We start from the raw sequence: 17696 nt of genomic DNA, 5'->3' as shown, positions 1-17696 counted from the left end.
GAGCAATATTCCTCAATGGTTTATGAAAGCTCCAATAGCTGGCCCTCATTTGTTTTTGTTCCCTTTGCTTTCAAAAGCTGCCTTAAGAGGCGTATGTATGGCTGGTATTGTTCCAAGCTTTTTGAATTTCCCGTGCTTAACCCTGGTTTCAATGCCTAAGAGAGTATTATTTACCACAAGGGGGAATTTTTGGAGGCCTCGCCCCACTCTTCTTCAGACCGTGTGCTGATATTTCAACTTTAGCTTCACTCTTGGTGATCCTTCACTACTGAGCCCCATGTTGGGCACCACTCACTGCAGCCAGCGCAGCAGGTAGGGATCAAAAGTGGTTGACACACATTTTGGGCAAAATAAACTAGAGACAGAATTAAAGTTTTAGAGATGGAACCAGGGGACTCAAGACCTCTTGGATCAAGAGCCCTGTTCCTCAGAGCCACATCACACATTTTGTTTAGTGTCTTGGCTAGCGGAAAATAACTATTGTGCTACCATGAAGTCAGCCTCCTGTGCCCCCGGTCACGTCTCCCATTTTACTGATTACTTAACTATCTTTGTTATTTTCTTGTACAAGGGCCATCACCTAGCCAGAGGTCATAGACCCACATATGCCTTGGGAAAATATCTTAGTGTATGCACAAGCAGCGTTCTGAACTTGCGCTGACCCAGTATTCCAAGGTCCACATTACATTTTTCCTTAGCTTAGCAGGGTATGCCGACCCCAACTAATCAACCTGATGTACTTTCATTTGGGTTATTCTTTATTGCTACATTTTGCTTTTATTCTTTTCTCATGGTGATTTTCTCATGGCTTAGCCAGACCAATGGGCAGCTGGCTATTAACCCCTGTTCACTTCAGTTGCTCAGTCATGTCCAACTCTTTGCAACCCCATGTAATGTAGCACGCCAGGCATCCCTGATCATGATAAACTCCCAGAGTTTATACAAACTCATGTCCATTGCGGAGAAGGCAATGGCAACCCACTCCAGTGTTCTAGCCTGGAGAATCCCAGGGATGGGGTCCCACAGAGTCTGACACAACTGAAGCAACTTGGCAGCAGCAGCAGCAGCAGCATGTCCATTGAGTTGGTGATGCCATTCAACCATATCATCCCCTGTCATCCCCTTCTCCTCCTGCCCTCAATCTTTCCCAGCATCAAAGTCTTCTCAAATGAGTTGGCTCTTCGCATCAGGTGGCCAAAGTATTGGAGTTTCAGCTTCAACATCAGTCCTTCCAATGAACACTCAGGACTGATCTCCTTTAGGATGGACTGATTGGATCTCCTTGCAGTCCAAGGAACTCTCAAGAGTCTTCTCCAACACCACAGTTCAAAAGCATCAATTCTTCGGTGCTCAGCTTCATAGTCCAACTCTCACGTCCATACATGACTACTGGAAAAACCATAGCCTTGACTAGATGGACCTTTGTGGGCAAAGTAATGTCTCTGCTTTTTAATATGCTGTCTAGCTTGGTCATAACATTCCTTCCAGGGAGTAAGTGTATTTTAATTTCATGGCTGCAATCACCATCTGCAGTGATTTTGGAGCCCAAAAAAATAAAGCCTGTCACTGTTTCCATTGCTTCCCTACCTATTTGTTATGAAGTGATGGGGCTGGATGCCATGATCTTAGTTTACTGAATGCTAAGCTTTAAGCTAACTTTTTCACTCTCCTCTTTCACTTTCATCAAGAACCTCTTTAGTTCTTCTTCACTTTCTGCCATAAGGGTGGTGTCATCTGCATATCTGAGGTTATTGATATTTCTCCCAGTGATCTTGATTCCAGCTTGTGCTTCATCCAGCCCAGCATTTCTCATGATGCACTCTGCATATAAGTTAAATAAGCAGGATGACAATACACAGCCTTGACGTACTCCTTTCCCTATTTGGAACCAGTCTGTTGTTCCATGTCCAGTTCTAACTGTTGCTTCCTGATTGCATACAGGTTTCTGAAGAGGCAGGTCAGGTGATCTGGTATTCCCATCTCTTTCAGAATTTTCCACAGTTTATGGTGATCCACACAGTCAAAGGCTTTGGCATAGTCAATAAAGCAGAAATAGATGTTTTTCTGGAACTCTCTTGCTTTTTCAATGATCCAGCGAATGTTGGCAATTTGATCTCTGGTTCCTCTGCATTTTCTAAAACCAGCTTGAACATCAGGAAGTTCACGGTTCACGTATTTCTGAAGCCTGGCTTGGAGAATTTTGAGCATTACTTTACTAGAGTGTGAGATGAGTGCAATTGTGTGGTAGATTGAGCATTCCTCAGCATTGCCTTTTTTGGGGATTGGAATGAAAACTGACCTTTTCCAGTCCTGTAGCCTGTAGTCCTGCTGAGTTTTCCAAATTAACTGGCATTTTTAGTGCAGCACTTTCACAGCATCATCTTTTAGGATTTGAAATAGCTCAACTGGAATTCCATCACCCCCACTAGCTCTGTTCATAGTGATACTTCTTAAGGCCCACTTGACTTCATATTCCAGGATGTCTGGCTCTAGGTCAGTGACCACACCATCGTGATTATCTGGGTCGTGAAGATCTTTTTTGTACAGTTTTTCTGTGTAGTTTTGCCACCTCCTCTTAATGTCTTCTGCTTCTGTTAGGTCCATACCATTTCTGTCCTTTATTGAACCTATCTTTGCATGAAATATTCCCCTGGTATCTCTAATTTTCTTGAAGAGATCTCTAGTCTTTCCCATTCTATTGTTTTCCTCTATTTCTTTGCACTGATCACTGAGGAAGGCTTTCTTATCTCTCCTTGCTATTCTTTGAAACTCTGCATTCAGATGGGTATATCTTTCCTTTTCTCCTTTGCTTTTCGCTTCTCTTATTTTCACAGATTTTTGTAAAGCCTCCTCAGACACCCATTTTGCTTTTTTGCATTTATTTTTCTTGGGGATGGTCTTGATCCCTGTCTCCCGTACAATGTCACAAACCTCCATCCATAGTTCATTGGGCACTCTGTCTAACAGATCTAGTCCCTTAAATCTATTTCTCACTTGCACTGTATAATCATAAGGGTTTTGATTTAGGTCATACCTGAATGGTCTAGTGGTTTTCCCTACTTTCTTCAATTTAAGTTTGAATTTGGCAATAAGGAGTTCATGATCTGAGCCACAGTCAGCTCCCGGTCTTGTTTTTGCTGGCTGTATAGAGCTTCTCCATCTTTGGCTGCAAAGAATATAATCAATCTGATTTCAGTGTTGACGATCTGGTGATGTCCATGTGTAGAGTCTTCTCTTGTGTTGTTGGAAGAGGGTGTGTGCTATGACCAGTGTGTTCTCTTGACAAAACTCTAGCTTCATTCTGTACTCCAAGGCCAAATTTGCCTGTTACTCCAGGTGTTTCTTGACTTCCTACTTTTCATTCCAGTCCCCTATAATGAAAGGGACATCTTTTTTGGGTGTTAGTTCTAAAAGGTCTTGTAGGTCTTCATAGAACTGTTCAACTTCAGCTTCTTCAGCGTTACTGGTTGGGGCATAGACTTGGATTGCCGTGATATTGAATGGTTTGCCTTGGAAATGAACAGAGATCATTCTGTCATTTTTGAGATTGCATCCAAGTACTGCATTTCAGACTCTTTTGTTCACTGTGATGGCTACTCCATTTCTTCTAAGGGATTCCTGCCCACAGTAGTAGATATAATGGTCATCTGAGTTAAATTCACCCATTCCGGTCCATTTTAGTTCACTGATTCCTAGAATGTTGACGTTCACTCATGGCATCTCCTGTTTGAACACTCCCAATTTGCCTTGATTCATGGACCTAACATTTCAGGTTCCTATGGAATATTGCTCTTTACAGCATCGGACCTTGCTTCTATCACCAGTCACATCCACAATTGGGTGGTGTTTTTATTTTGGCTCCATCCCTTCATTCTTTCTAGAGTTATTTCTCCACTGATCTCCAGTAGCATATTGGGCACCTACCAACCTGGGGAGTTCATCTTTCAGTGTCCTATCTTTTTGCCTTTTCATACTGTTCATGAGGTTCTCAAGGCAAGAATACTGAAGTGGTTTGCCATTCCCTTCTCCAGAGGATCACATTTTGTCAGAGCTTTCCAAAGTGGTTACACAAGGAATTCCTTGGGGTTCACAGGTTAGGACTTCCACTGTTTGAGTGCCTGGGCTCCTCAGATACTTCACTGTGTTTACAGCGGTTTCCTAATGCCTAAAGGTGGTGAAGCACATTTTAAAATGTTTACTGTGCAGACTTCCTTGGTGGTCCAGTGTTTAAGAACCCACCCTGCAATGCACCGAACATGATTTCGATCCCTGGTCAAGGAACTAAGATTCCAAATGTGCAGGGCAACTAAGCCCGCATGCCGTATGTACTGAGCCCTCATGATCTATAGCCTGTGATCCACAAAAGAGAAGCCCTCCTGCAACAAAGAACGGCTTGCCAAAAAAAAAAAAAAAGGTTTGATGGCCATTTGAATATTATTTTATCACAGGTTATTTTGTAGATTTTAATATGACTTGCATGTGAAAGCTTGTTTGCGCCCCTACAGCCAGCCTCTTTCACCGACTCTGACGTCGGTCTTCTCACTGGTCTCTGTCTCTGTGCCCTTTCTCCCTCCCATAGACTCAACAGCCAGAGGGACTGCTGGGTCAGAGGGTATGTGACTGCACGAGCTGGGCAGGAGTAGCGCCAGGGTTTTCCATAAACAGCAGCACCAGTTTTCATCTCACCTGGAATATACCGGTGTCCCACAGATGCAGACCATCTCTCCTTGTTGGTAAATTCAGACACCTTATTTCCTGGTGTGTAGAGAGATATCCAGTTGGGGTCTTGATTTCCATTTCCTTATCATGAAAGGTGAACGTGACTTTATTCATTGCATTCCCACTGTGTGAAAAGTTTATGAAGAAGGAAGACAGTGGAATTGGGCGGAGGGCAAGGGTAAACCAAAATGGCCCATCAGAGTGGCCCTGAACTGGGCTGAAGTGGCCAAGGCTGACATCCTGCCTGGGTCTGTCTTAGGATCAGCTGCCCCTGTGCAGGCAGCTCTGCAGCTCGAACCACCCCTCCTTCCTTGAAGGTACATCTTGGAGTCATTTTCCAGGGTCCTCCCTCAAGGCAGATTGGAAGAGCCCTAGATGAGAGCTGAGACCAGTCTTGCATTGGCCACTTTCCAGCCATGTGACTTCAGGCAAGTCCTTCTTTTCCCAGAGCCCCTCATCCTACCAAGTATTGGGGGCTAAGATGACAGCCCCTAGTGACCAGTCTACAGTGCTCAGCAGTCCACCAGGGGTTCTGTGCCCCTCACCTCACAACCTTGCATGCATGTGTGCTAAGTAGCTTCAGTCATGTCCAACTCTTTGCAGCCTATAGTCCAACCTATGGACTATACCCTGCCAGGCTCCTCTGTCCATGGGATTCTCCAGGCAAGAGTACCGGAATGGGTTGCCATGTCCTCCTCCGGGGGATCTTCCCAACCCAGAGATCAAACCCGCATCTCTGACATCTCCTGCATTGGCAAGCGTGTTCTTTACCACTAGTGCCACTGGGAAGTCCCACCCCCTCCTTTACAGGCCACCAACCAGGCAGCACCATATGTCCTGGGGCAGTGCGGCTCCTGTGTGGTCTGAGGACCTGCCTTGTCCACGAGCTGCCTGTTACTGGTTCCAGACAAGGTAAGTATGGAGGTGGGGAGTAACTGCTCAGAAACCTCAGAGCAATGTGACAGAGTAGTTCTATGTGTATTGAAACTAATAATTAATTATTGGATTTGTACTATTTGTTTTCTTGCTTCATTTTTAAAATTATTTGTATCACATTTACAAATAGATAAGTCCGTGATAGATTAGAAAAGAAGGAAAAATACAAAAACCTGGTCCTTTACCACAACATATTGAGAAACACTAATCTAAGTCAACTCCAACCTCAGACATATTTAACATGTTTTGAGGGAGGAGGCCCCATTTGATCCTCAACCCTGACATTTACAGATAAGACCAGAGTTCAATGCTGTTTCTATTCTATTCAAGGTCCCTTTTATTTTTTTTTAATTTATTTATTTTTAATTGAATAACTGATTTACAATATTGTATTGATTTCTACCAAACATCAACGTAAATCAGCCATAGGTTTAAATCTGCTGGAAAAAGGAATCCTCCTCTCATTTCCATTTTTTTACAGTCACATAACTTGACAGACATGGCACCTGTTCAAACTCATTAAAAAGCAGACACTCAGGTCAGCTCACTGTCAGAGAGTGAGAGGAAGACATGGAATCTAAGAAAAGCCCAAACCTAGCTCATGATAGACACAAACCCTCTCAGGTCTTTAAAACCACTTTCGGGCATTTATCAGCAGAAGGGATGAGGAAGTGCTGGCACTGATTGGACACTCTTTGGTTCGAGGTGAAGATGGGAGGGGATGTGGGCTGTGTGGGTGCCCACCGCGCTGGTGTGTTGAGAGTCCACGGTTACATCCGGTGCCACTGGTGTCTTCAGCGTAAAATTCGGCCAAGTTTGAGGCCACTGTAGGCAAGGCGAGGGCAGGACAGCTGTGCATGCAGGTTTCATAATGGGACCAGGATTCTAGAAAGGTCTTTAACCTCTGATGTGAACCTCATCTGCATGAGGAAGTCACTGTCAGTTACACTGAGATACTGTATGTATAGCATCCACCCAGAGCCAGCACAAAGTAGGTAATCACTGAGCAGTTTGCTCAGGGAGCTGACTCTGCCCTGCTGTGGGGTCACCAAGACAGATGCTCAGTCCAGCCTGAGGCATCCACTGCCCTTCTACCTGGCCCATGACCCGCTCCAGCTCAATCACCTTCCAGGGCTCCTCCCAACCTGGGGATGAATTCCTGACCCCTGGACTGGAGGCAGACCCCAGACAGCAGGCCAGGCATCCTCAGGGACCCTGTCTGCCTTGCTCCCTCTCTATGTCAACTGAACTTTGCTGCACAAAGGCCTAAACCTCAGCCTCCTGTTCCCTAAACCTCACTTGACCCTGACCCTCACCAGGAAGTCTCTCCCACTTGTGCTCTGCCCACTCCCTCCTCTCTGCCTTGGCTCCCTGAGCAGCTCACACGTTCCCACCTCTGCCTCCTCCTGATCTCTAGCAAAGCCCAGTCCGCCCTGAGAGGGTGAGGCTGGGTCAGGCCAGGTGGTTGCTGGCTGACCTTTGTCCCACTTGTTGTCACCATCCAGCAGTGTCACCAGGCAGGGCCCCAACAGGCCATTTGTTCCCTTTGAGTAATGATGTCTGAGAACAAAGGGCAGCCTGATTTCAGGACACTCCTGCGGACCTCTGAGCCTCTCTACCACAGCGGACAGCTCCTGTGCTCCTCAGGTGGTCTGAGTTGGCGTGTGTGTTGGTGGGAGATCTTCCCACAAAGGCAAGGACCCTCAGGCAGGTTAGGGTGATAATGGGGTGTCAGGGAGCAGGTGCTGTGTCATACTGGACCCTTGCTGTGAAGCTCCTGGATCTCTGTTTCCTTGGGGAGGCCAACTGCTTAACAAACACCTCAGCATTAGTGCTGAATGCATGAAAGGACACTTCTGTCCACACAGAGTCCAGTGCAGATGTTCCTAATAGGGTACCTCTGTAGGCAGCCCTGCTCTCAGATCAGGCTCTCTGCTCTTAGCTTGTTTGACTGAGGTCTTCAATGTGTGGCCTCCACGGTTGCAGTGACAGAGGGGTATCTCCTTCCCTCTGGCCCAGCCAGTCTGTCCCCATTCCCTATCCCGGTGCACTCAGTCTGTTGGTCACCTTGTACTGCATCCCAGCCAGGCCTGGGCTGACAGCCATGATTCCTACCTCTGACCTGTGCTCACACCTTTGCCCTCCCAACCTGGGGCCCTGCTGTGTGAGCATCTCAGCCTGTGTCCTCCAGGCAGACAGCCTCCTGCAACACCACAGTGTTGAGGTTGCCCAGTCCATTCTCTGAGAGCTCGATGGCTGTCACTATGGTAGCGCCTGCAGGATGCCTGCAATGACTTCATCTCCAGGTGTCACAGCCTCCGATGGAGAGTGGACTGGGCTTAGGGCCTCACGTCAAACAGATAAAATAAGGCAGATTTGCTGGTGAGTGACTCAGATCTCGGTCCTAGGAGGCAGTAGTGCTTCTCTCTCTCTGTCTTGGGCTCCCTCTCAGGCTCTCTCTCTCCTTGGTGGCTAGCTTTGGAGAATCCTGGTAAGCATCACTTGGCAGCCTAATGGAGAGGCCCACAATGCAGGGCTGTGAAGCCTTCTGCCAGCAGCCACTCGGGAGAGCTTGGGAATGATTCCCCACTGTAGGCTTTGAAAATGTCCCCACTGGAGCAGGTCTGCTGCCTCCTCCTGAGTGAACTGAGCAGGAACCCCTAGGTGCTTCCAGCTCTCTGGTGACTAACTTGACCACTCATCAGTCATGGATCTTTCACACCAAACTTCTCTACAAGAGGGATAACTAACTTTGATTCGGCAGTGGATTGGGAGAGCAGGGTTTTAGCTTGAGGGTGGTGGGTGTGCAGGGCTCAACCAAGGAGGTGACCTTTGGATGATCAAATTGAGGAGACAGAGCATCCTGGGAAAGAGATCAGCAGGTCCCAAGACACAGCAGGTGAGAAAGCTGAAGGATCGAGAACCACCCAGCTATCCACAGAGATGTGGACTTCATAAATCCTTACTGCCTTCAGCCACTAAGGTCTGAAGTGGTTCAATACTAGCAATAGAAAACTGCAGTGGGCAGGTACTTCTCTCCTGGAAAATCTAGCCCTTCCTTAATGGCCCTGCTTACCTGCCACTTCCTCCCTCTTCCCTTGATGGAAACCATCAGTTCCCCTCTCAACCGCACTGCACTTGATTCCCCCCTCTTTTGGGACCCTATTGCTCCCACCTCCTAGGGTCAGAACAGGCCATCAAGAGATGCTGAGTACATTTATGGCCTGCCTGCTAATTACTCTTACTCCCCAGCACTCCTCACAGGATGGGGAATGGTTAACCATCTCATAATATTATCTATTCCACTCACAAACCCAAGTTAGGTACTGTAATCCTTATTTCTCTGATAACAAACCTGAGGTTGAAAGGGGATGGGTCTTGCCCAGGGTTCAGTTCAGTTCAGTCGCTCAGTCATGTCCGACTCTCTGTGACCCCATGAAACGCAGCACACCAGGCCTCACTGTCCATCACCAACTCCTGGAGTTCACTCAGACTCACATCCATCAAGTCAGTGATGCCATCCAGCCATCTCATCCTCTGTTGTCCCCTTCTCCTCCTGCCCCAAATCCCTCCATGAGTCAACTCTTCCCATGAGGTGGCCAAAGTACTGGAGTTTCAGATTTAGCATCATTCCTTCCAAAGAAATCCCAGGGCTGATCTCCTTCAGAATGGACTGTTTGGATCTCCTTGCAGTCCAAGGGACTCTCAAGAGTCTTCTCCAACACCACAGTTCAAAAGCATCAATTTCACCTAAATTTACATCCACAGAATTTCTCCCTACTCCCCCCACCCCCAACACCCCATTTGTACTTATTGCTGTGATTAGCTTCTAGAGGGAAAAGAACCTGCTTTCCCACTCCAGATGTGGGCATTCATAGTACTGGTCCTACCCTACCATCCTGTCCAATCATTCATGACACATATCCCAGAGCCAGTGACCCAGAATTTTCCTTATCAGAAGCTTGTCCCCTACCGCCCTGCTTGCAGACACTGACCATTCACTCTTCATGTTCCTTCTCTGGCTGGTCTGCCCTGTGTCTGCACATAGCCTCCCCCTTGTCTCCCACAGAACAGGGGAGAGGTGGTAAGTTGGAGCTGACTGGTCAGGGAGGAAGGAGTAACATGCCATTCTCTGGCCCATCGGATCCACCATCTGGGAAGAGGACACAGAGCAGAAGGGCTGCAGGGCCAGGCTGGGACACAATGTGAGGCTCCCAGTTGGGGAGAAGAGTAGAGGAAGAGAAGGCTGAACAGAATTCTTTCATTGATGAATTGACATTTATGGAGCTCCCTTCTGTGTCACAGTCAGGGCTGAAGTTACAAAGGAGGAACAGTGGCTGACTCACGGAGCTCTCAGCCAATGTGACATCACAGCTGAGGTCAGAGGTCATCTTAGTCCCTGGGGGAAACTGAGACTCAGAGGGAAGGTGAAGAGGTCGGCCGCGGTCATTCAGCTAGTGATAGAGCTACAGTCTCCTTCCCCACTTTCTGGCCCCTCTGGCTGCCACTCTGGGGCTCGGAGGACTCAGAAACTCGAAGGTGCCAGAATAATTCAGGATGTTGTGGCCTCACCCTCCTCTTCACCTCAGGGAGGGAGGAGCTGGGATAGGCAGAATGAAGGATGGGAGAGCTTGTAGCAGCTGGGGGCTGCTTCTGTGCTGTCATTCAAGGCAGAGGAAGAGAAACCTGCTAACTGGAGCTGTTCTTGTCCTGCCCATTGAGTGACAGGACCACAGAGGACAGAGACACCACACATCATTCTCTCCCATTTCTCAGGTGGGCAGAATGAAGGAAAGGGCCCACTACAGAGGAATCAGTGCAGGAGAGCAAATCACCTATGCCAGAGTCTGGTCTCCTCTGCCAAGGAGCCAGCTGTGACCCAAGGCCTGGCATAGGATGGAGATGCAGGAGTCAGTCTCCAGAAGGCTCTGGAGATGTGTTCAACAGACACCTCCATGAAGCCTTCTGGGATCACAGAACCTTCCTCCATCCTCCCTAATGCCAGCACTGCCCTTTGGAGGAGCCCCTCCTCTGGGGAGGCACTCAGCAGATCTCCAAGTGTTGGTCTCTGGGGACATTGTACTTGAGCTTGTGGGCTTCGAAGAGGTTTTCCAGCTCCTTCATGTAGCGCTGATGCAGCCTGTCCACCTCCTCCTGGGATGGATGTGGTGTCTTCTGCACTTCGATGGGCTTCCCCACTGCAAGACATAGAAGCGAGTGGTGGCTCAGAGCCAGAACCACTGAAGGCACAGGGACCCTCGGGGTTCCCACCACAATGGTCATCTGAGCAGGTAAGCACTCTTTCTCCTTCCCTTTCAATTCTATTTTGGGTCATAGATTCTGAGACGTTAGGGCAACTCCAAGATTCTGACATATTAACAATATCACCAGCTGGTGTTTTAATTATTATCTCTTATGTCATCCTAACAATCCTAAGAAGATAGAACCTGCTATTATTCCTATTTGACAGCTGAGGCACTGAGGCTCAGGGAGGTTGAGTAAATTGGTCAGGGTCACTTAGGAAGAATCAGTGACTGGTTGTAAGCCCTGAGGATGTGCTCTTAGCCTCATGGACACGTGGATCTGGGAGTCTCAGATGCCATGAGTGCAAGTGTCTGTATGTCTGGGAGGAGGTGGCCCACAGCCCAAGTGCCTTCTACCTCCTCGCCCTCCACGATGTCCTTCAGTGCCCCCTATTCTAGGGAGGACATGGGAGGATCTGTCAACCTCCTTCCTCAAGTTCTGCCTGGCTCAGAAAGCAGCTGTCCTGTCTTCCTGTCTTGAGAATGGTTCTGGAGGCATCAGTTGTGAATTATATTCAAGAAAATATTACCAGACAACCCAGGGAAAGTCATGGTGTAGAGGGTTGGCCAAGTCTGTACTCAGCTAAGAAATGACTGGGTGAGTGGAGATGAAAAGACCTCACTCTACAAGCTTTGCCATTGAAACCTAGTTGGAATCCAAGACAAAAGCAAATGAGACAATCAAATAGCTGCAAAGATGGTGCTAAATCCATGCACTAAGGCCCATGCCCATTATTTACAGGGAAATCCCTCAGGCTCTCCTTCACAGCCTGCTGATTGCTACTTTACACACAATACTATCAGACCTGGTATGCCCTTCCCTTGTATCCACTTCTCCAATAAGCCTTACAAGATCCTCCTGTCAGAATTAAACCCTCCTCTCTGGCATCATAAAAAATCAAATCAACCCTGATCAAACCTCAACTTTGTATCAAGGACAGGGTGATCTTTTGGAAGTGATTTACCTTCTCTGAGTCTCAGTTTGCCTTTAGTAAAATGGTGATGATAATCACTGCCTACAAGGTTGTTGGGAAAACTAAGCTGCTGCATGTAAGCAGTCAGTGCAGTACCTGATACACAGCAGGTGCCCAGTAATCAGTAGTGGTGACCATATTTTTTTTGTCTTGGTTAGATTTCCCATCCCAAATTTTCTGTCATCAGGATTATCTGCCTGTGTGTCTGTTTCACACTCTGGAACGTGAACTCCATGAAATTCAATGATGTCTTCGGCTCATGTCTATTCCCCTTTGCAACATGAGCTTTAGCCCCTTACTGTGTAGCCCTTTCCTCTCCCAGCCCGAGTCTAGGCTCACCCACGGTGGTGATGGGCCGGCGGTAGGGCATAAGACCAAAGCTGTACTGGAAGACTCCACGGCCATAGAAGAGTGGGATGGAGACTCTTACAGTCTTCTGAAGTCGGTGCTGGAACCAGCGCACCCAGGAGCCAGGGGAGTTCTCAACCTGCTTGAATATGTCATTCTCCCCAAAGGAGAAGATAGGTACCAGAGCTGCCCTAGAGGAGACAGGAGAAAGTGAGTGTGGAGGGGCAAGAAGGCACAAGCTGGTCACCTAGCCTCCTGCAGGGACCTAGTGAGCAGGAACTGGAGCAGAGGACAGAGCCCTGGGGCAAAAGTAGGAGGCCTTGGCTGTTCTCCAGACCTGCCACAGCCTTGCTCTGTGATTTTAGGCAGGTCATGGCTCCTCTCTGTACCATGGGTTTCCAGTCACACCATGACAGGAGAAAGAATGCTTCAGAGAGCCATTCCAGGTATAAAACATGCAAACTTTCTGGAAAAATTTCTTCTTCCCCAGTTAGCTTGTATTCTTCACAGATACTTCAAGGTAAGAGAACAGCTCTAAGCTGTGCCCCAAACAACATTCTCCCAAATGCCCTAGACTCAGATGTAATGCAAGTTTTCAGTAATATGACCCTTGACCCTATTCCCTTTAATCACCAAATCTCCCTTCTAGAATCTTCTCTGGCTATTTGGGAATGAGACAGTACATCGATCACCAACACAGAATCTTCACTGTCAATGGATTCATCTGTGCTGTCTTCCTACCAAAACACAATCCTTGCCAATCTTCAGTTGAACCCAGAGCCCTCTTCCCAATACCCATGCATCAGGGCAAGCCTGATGAAGCCCTTGCGGTTCCGCAGCACCAGCTTGTAGCCTCCAGGCCTGGCATCCAGTGCCTCCTGGACGCCCCCAACAATGACGGCCATGAGGTTGCCACCTCCTTCCCTGCTCAGAATGTGAGCAGCACTCTCCTTGTCTACTGGGACCAGCCCTGGGGAGAGAGAAAGGTGGTTAGGTATGGGGTGAAGGGGCAGGGACCATGTGCAGAGATGTGGGCTGGGCTCCACTCCAATTCCCAACTGTGAATTCCCTGAGGACTGGGACTGAGCCCTTCAGGTCTTCCCAACTGAGTGGATCACCGAGCACAGAGCTGTGGGAAGTGCTTCCTTGAATCTAGCTTCCTTCTCCACTACACATTCACTTGGAAGAAGTACAGAACTGTTGACAGCCCTCTGTAAAATCCCTCCTCCATGCCTGCAGCCCTCACCCAACTGGGTTACCCAGGGTTGGGAAAACTCACCCCCTGACATGATGTAATCCCTGAAGAAAGGAGTCCAGAACCACAAGTTCAGCATCATCAGATGTGGGCGGATGCCAGGGAACAGTGAGGAAAACCCGGTGCTCTCCGTGCACAGGTTGGTAAAAGCTCCGGTGGCCAGAACCCCGTGGGGGTGGAAGCCAGCAAGGTAGTTCCGGGAGGGGTCCAGGTAGGCAGTCTTGACCAGCTGCAGGGACAGCACCCTGCTGAATCAGAACTGTACCTCATACCCTCCCCCATTCTGCCAGCACCAGTGTGATCTTGGGTAACTTGCTCCCCATCTCTGAGCCTCCAGTTCTTAGGAGGATGGAGATATGCATGTGAATGCACCCAGGGAGATCCTCTTGCCATCCAAGTCTCAGACTTGCTGTGAGCTTCAGACAAATTGTCTCCCTCTCCAGCTTTCAATGTATTAAATGTGGACATTTGACCCTGCCCTGCCTACGTTCTGCTGAGAATCTCAGGTCTGTGAGTTCCCTGGAATTACCAAGACTACAGGACAGGATAATCATAATTGTCATAGTTCATATACCATCAAGGGCCACACACAAGGCTGCCACTCAAACAGCCCTGTTCTAACAATATTCCCTATGAGAAAACTCAGCACTTAGGACCTGGGAGTGAGAATTCGCTAGCTATATCAGGGTGGTTGAAAGAGTTTGCAGACCTGGAGGTTGGCCTTAGTCCTGTTTACCCCTCCGTACAATTCAAGTGTCTCCCTGATGGCTCTCTGTTCCCCCTATGTCAGACCTTCATTACCATCTGTCCACCTCTTCCCCTGGCTATTGGCAGCTCTCCCCAGGTCTGGTTGGTCCTGCGGCACAGAGGGTGCACCAGAAACCACCAGACATTGTAGAAGGAGTGGGAGAGGAGAGCTGTGCATCACCAGCAGCTTCCAGGCAAAGTGGGGTGAGGACAGAGGGGGCAGAACTGAGTTAACAGATGTTGCTCCTGGACGTCCCTGGAGGTCCAGTGGTTAAGAACCTGCTTGCCAATGCAGGGGACATGCGTTCGATTCCTGGTCCGGGAAGATTCCACATGCTGTGATGCAACTAAGCCTGTGTGCCACAACTACTGAGCTCACAAGCCACACCCACGGAAGCCCACATGCCTAGAGCCCATGCTGCACAAGAGAGAAACCCAATGAGAAAGCCACTGCAATGAGAAACTCACGCACTGCAATGAAGAGTAATCCCCACTATCCGCAACTAGAGAAAGCCCACACACAGCAACAAAGACTCAGCACAGCCAAAAACAAAATAATTTTAAAAACAAACTGCTGCTCCCACCAGTTACTGGACAGGCTTCAATGTGCAAAGATAACTGCCAGTGATTCTGTGTGTGACCAACCCCTTCCCCACTCTGCCAGGAAACGCAGGGCCCACCCTTTACAGAGCCCTGGGCTCTGGGAGGCACAGCCTTTAGAGTCAGAGGCCCTGAGGCCCCTGACCCAAGCCCTAAGCCCCTGGCAAGACTACCCAGACCTTGTAATTTGCGCTTCCAGGCGCGGGCAGTCCATTCCACTCGGGTTCAGCTTTGGCACCGTGAAAGATCATCTAGTTAACAAGCTGAAATTTTCAGCATTGGCCCTGAGGATTCTTGTTACCTTCAGGTCCCAGAGGCCTGGCCGCCCATCTCAGAGCAGGGACCCAAGAGATGGCATTGGAGGTGGACCCAAGGGACAGCACTGGAGTCTGAGCCTGTCTGCCCTACCGCAGCTGAGCAGTCCCAGTTTGTCCTGTCCTTGACCTGGACTTGATCTCTGCAAACTCCCTCCCCCACTCTGCCCTCTGGCTCCCCTTGACCATTTGCAGAAAGTCTGAGGGGACCTTAGGTGGAGTTACCATTGCTTCACAGATAAAGGCAAATTTCTTTCACTCATGCAGTGGGAATTTATTGAATGTGAAATTAAGGACAAGCAGAGATATTTCTGGTTATTCTCACCTGGAAAGGTGTTTCCTTAGGAACCCATCTCAGTATGTTTCTTTAAAAACATACCTGACTCCCCATACTGAAGTACTTTATGAATTCTCTTTCTCAGCTAGTGGGAAAATCATTTTGTTACAACCCCCTTAAAGGCAATGAAGCAATATCTATCACTATTAAAATGGAAAAATGTAACTGACCTTTTAAGCCAGCAATTCCACTGCCAAGGAATTTAGCTACAGAATTTCTCACACTTGTGCAAAACAGCATCTGAACAAGATTATTAACTGAAGTTTGTTTGTTTTTTTCCCTTTGGTAATACCAAAACTTGGCATCCAGTCAAATGTCCATCAACAGAGCCTATTTAGACAAATTATGAAATACTTTCTTGTGGGCCACTGTGTAGCCATAGGGACATGCAACGCAACTCTTCCTGTCCTGATAGGGGAAGATGGCCACGATCACTCATCAGGTGGAAAAGCAAAGGGCAAGACCATGTATGCAGAATGTCACCAGCTGGGACAGGGGGAACAGCAGATGGAGACAGGTCCTCCTGGGGGAATATGCCTGATTCTCCACCACTAGCTCTTCAGGAAGCCCAAATGTTGCACTTAGAAAGATCCAACGCTCAGAAATATAATAGTTTCCCAACTTTGCTTGAAATTCCCCCAATAGACCCTAGCTCATAAAATCAGTAAGAGGTGACGGCAGCTCAGAAACAGAGGCTCATTTGACACAGAGTACAGAGGCCTATGAATGGGTGGGAGCTCCAGTCGAGGGTGGACTCCTTGCCTGGGACCCCCTACTTCCTAGCCATCGTAAGATCCCTTCCAGCCCTGTGCTGTAGAAGTGTGTGGAAGAATTGGAGGGTCTCCTGAGAAGTGCAGGGGTCCAGAATCTGGGGCCATAGCCTCACCCCTGCAGGCTCCAGGCCTGGACAAGCAAGTCAAAGTGCTCATCATCCCGCCCTCTGCTGGCCACTAGGTGGTATTGCCCGCCTTCTGTAGGCAGTAATGCCAAAGGCCTGTTGTAGGCAAGAGTCTGCCCACTGTGCAGGTAGAATTTCTGCAAGTGTCCAGTGTCCCACCACTGTCAGTAGTGTCAGGGTTTAGAAATCCTCTCTGTGGCAGAAGCAGGAGAATAGTGGATAAGACAGGCACAGAATCATTTTCTGCAACTGGCAGAAACTCCAGGTGCAAAGGAGGCCCTTTGGAGGCCCCAGGATGGCAGGAAGACAGCCCACTGGCGAGCTTTCAGTTGAAGACTTCATTTCTGTGGAATAGCCTGCACTGGGCTCCCTTACATGTGCGTGCTAAGTCGCTTCCGTCGCGTCTGACTGTTTGCGACCCCGTGGACTGGAGCCCACCAAGCTCCTCTGTACATGGGATTCTTCAGGCAAAAATACTGGAAGTGAGCTGCCATGCCCTCCTACAGGCATCTTTCCAACTCAAGGATTGAACCCATGTCTTTTGCATTTCCTGCATTGGCAGTCGGGTTCTTTACCACTAGCGCCACCTGGGAAGCCCACTGGTCTCCCTTATCTTATCCCTAAAAACCTCTCCAACTTCATCCCCAGTGTACCTTCTGCTTTAGCCACACTAATGCTCAGAAACCATGCCTTGGTCAGCTTCTGGGCCTGCACTTGCGCTGTTCCCTTCGCAGGCCACCTTTCCTTCCCTGCTGGACTTGGGATTCAGCTCACAGTGTGGAGTGAGACCACAGGGACAGGATCCACAAAAAGAGCAAGAAAGCTCTACTTGAGGCCAGAAACTGCTTATGGCTTTTCCTTGGCTTGGTGGCTGAAGTCACAACACTTCCCCACGGAAACTCTGGCTTTTCTGGCACAGAAGAGTAATCCCTGGTCTGGGAAGAAGGCAGAGAGAGATGGGAATTCATAATCTCAAAGTTGAGAGGTTCTGGGGTGAGGATGAGGGACTCTGCCTGCGGCAGGCCCATGGTTCCTCTAAGGCCCCAGCAAACCCTACTAGCTTCTGCTGACAAGGTCCCGGGAGGGCACCTTGCCGAGGAAGCAGATATGGGGTCTGGGAAGACCACACCCCAACCTGGTCCCTTCAGGTCAGCTCAGCACTGTCCACTCACTCTCCTGTTTCCAGAGGAGGCCCACCTGTCCCTACTGGCACCTCTCTGTGTCCCTATAGCCTTCCCCATTCTATCTGGTCAATAAATCATCCT

The 17696-nt window shown here is 48.7% G+C and overlaps 1 protein-coding gene across 2 annotated transcripts in view; it reads right to left on the bottom strand.

The window, feature by feature from the left end:
- Nucleotides 1-5692: 5692 nt before the first annotated feature.
- LOC407226 (monoacylglycerol O-acyltransferase 2) overlaps nt 5693-17696 on the bottom strand; it is a 28101-nt gene continuing 16097 nt past the window's right edge. The window contains exons 4-7 of one of the 2 annotated variants that reach the window (XM_024975044.2): nt 13560-13764; nt 13076-13250; nt 12272-12471; nt 5693-10853 (exon numbers count right to left, since the gene is read on the bottom strand). In XM_024975044.2, coding sequence (XP_024830812.1) covers nt 10699-10853; nt 12272-12471; nt 13076-13250; nt 13560-13764 — 735 coding nt within the window. In that variant the 3' untranslated portion in view covers nt 5693-10698. 2 annotated transcript variants of the gene reach the window in all.

The sequence above is a fragment of the Bos taurus genome, chromosome 15 (assembly GCF_002263795.3).
Source record: "Bos taurus isolate L1 Dominette 01449 registration number 42190680 breed Hereford chromosome 15, ARS-UCD2.0, whole genome shotgun sequence".
NCBI lineage: Eukaryota > Metazoa > Chordata > Mammalia > Artiodactyla > Bovidae > Bos > Bos taurus.
This window is presented reverse-complemented; position numbering and strand designations above follow the sequence as displayed.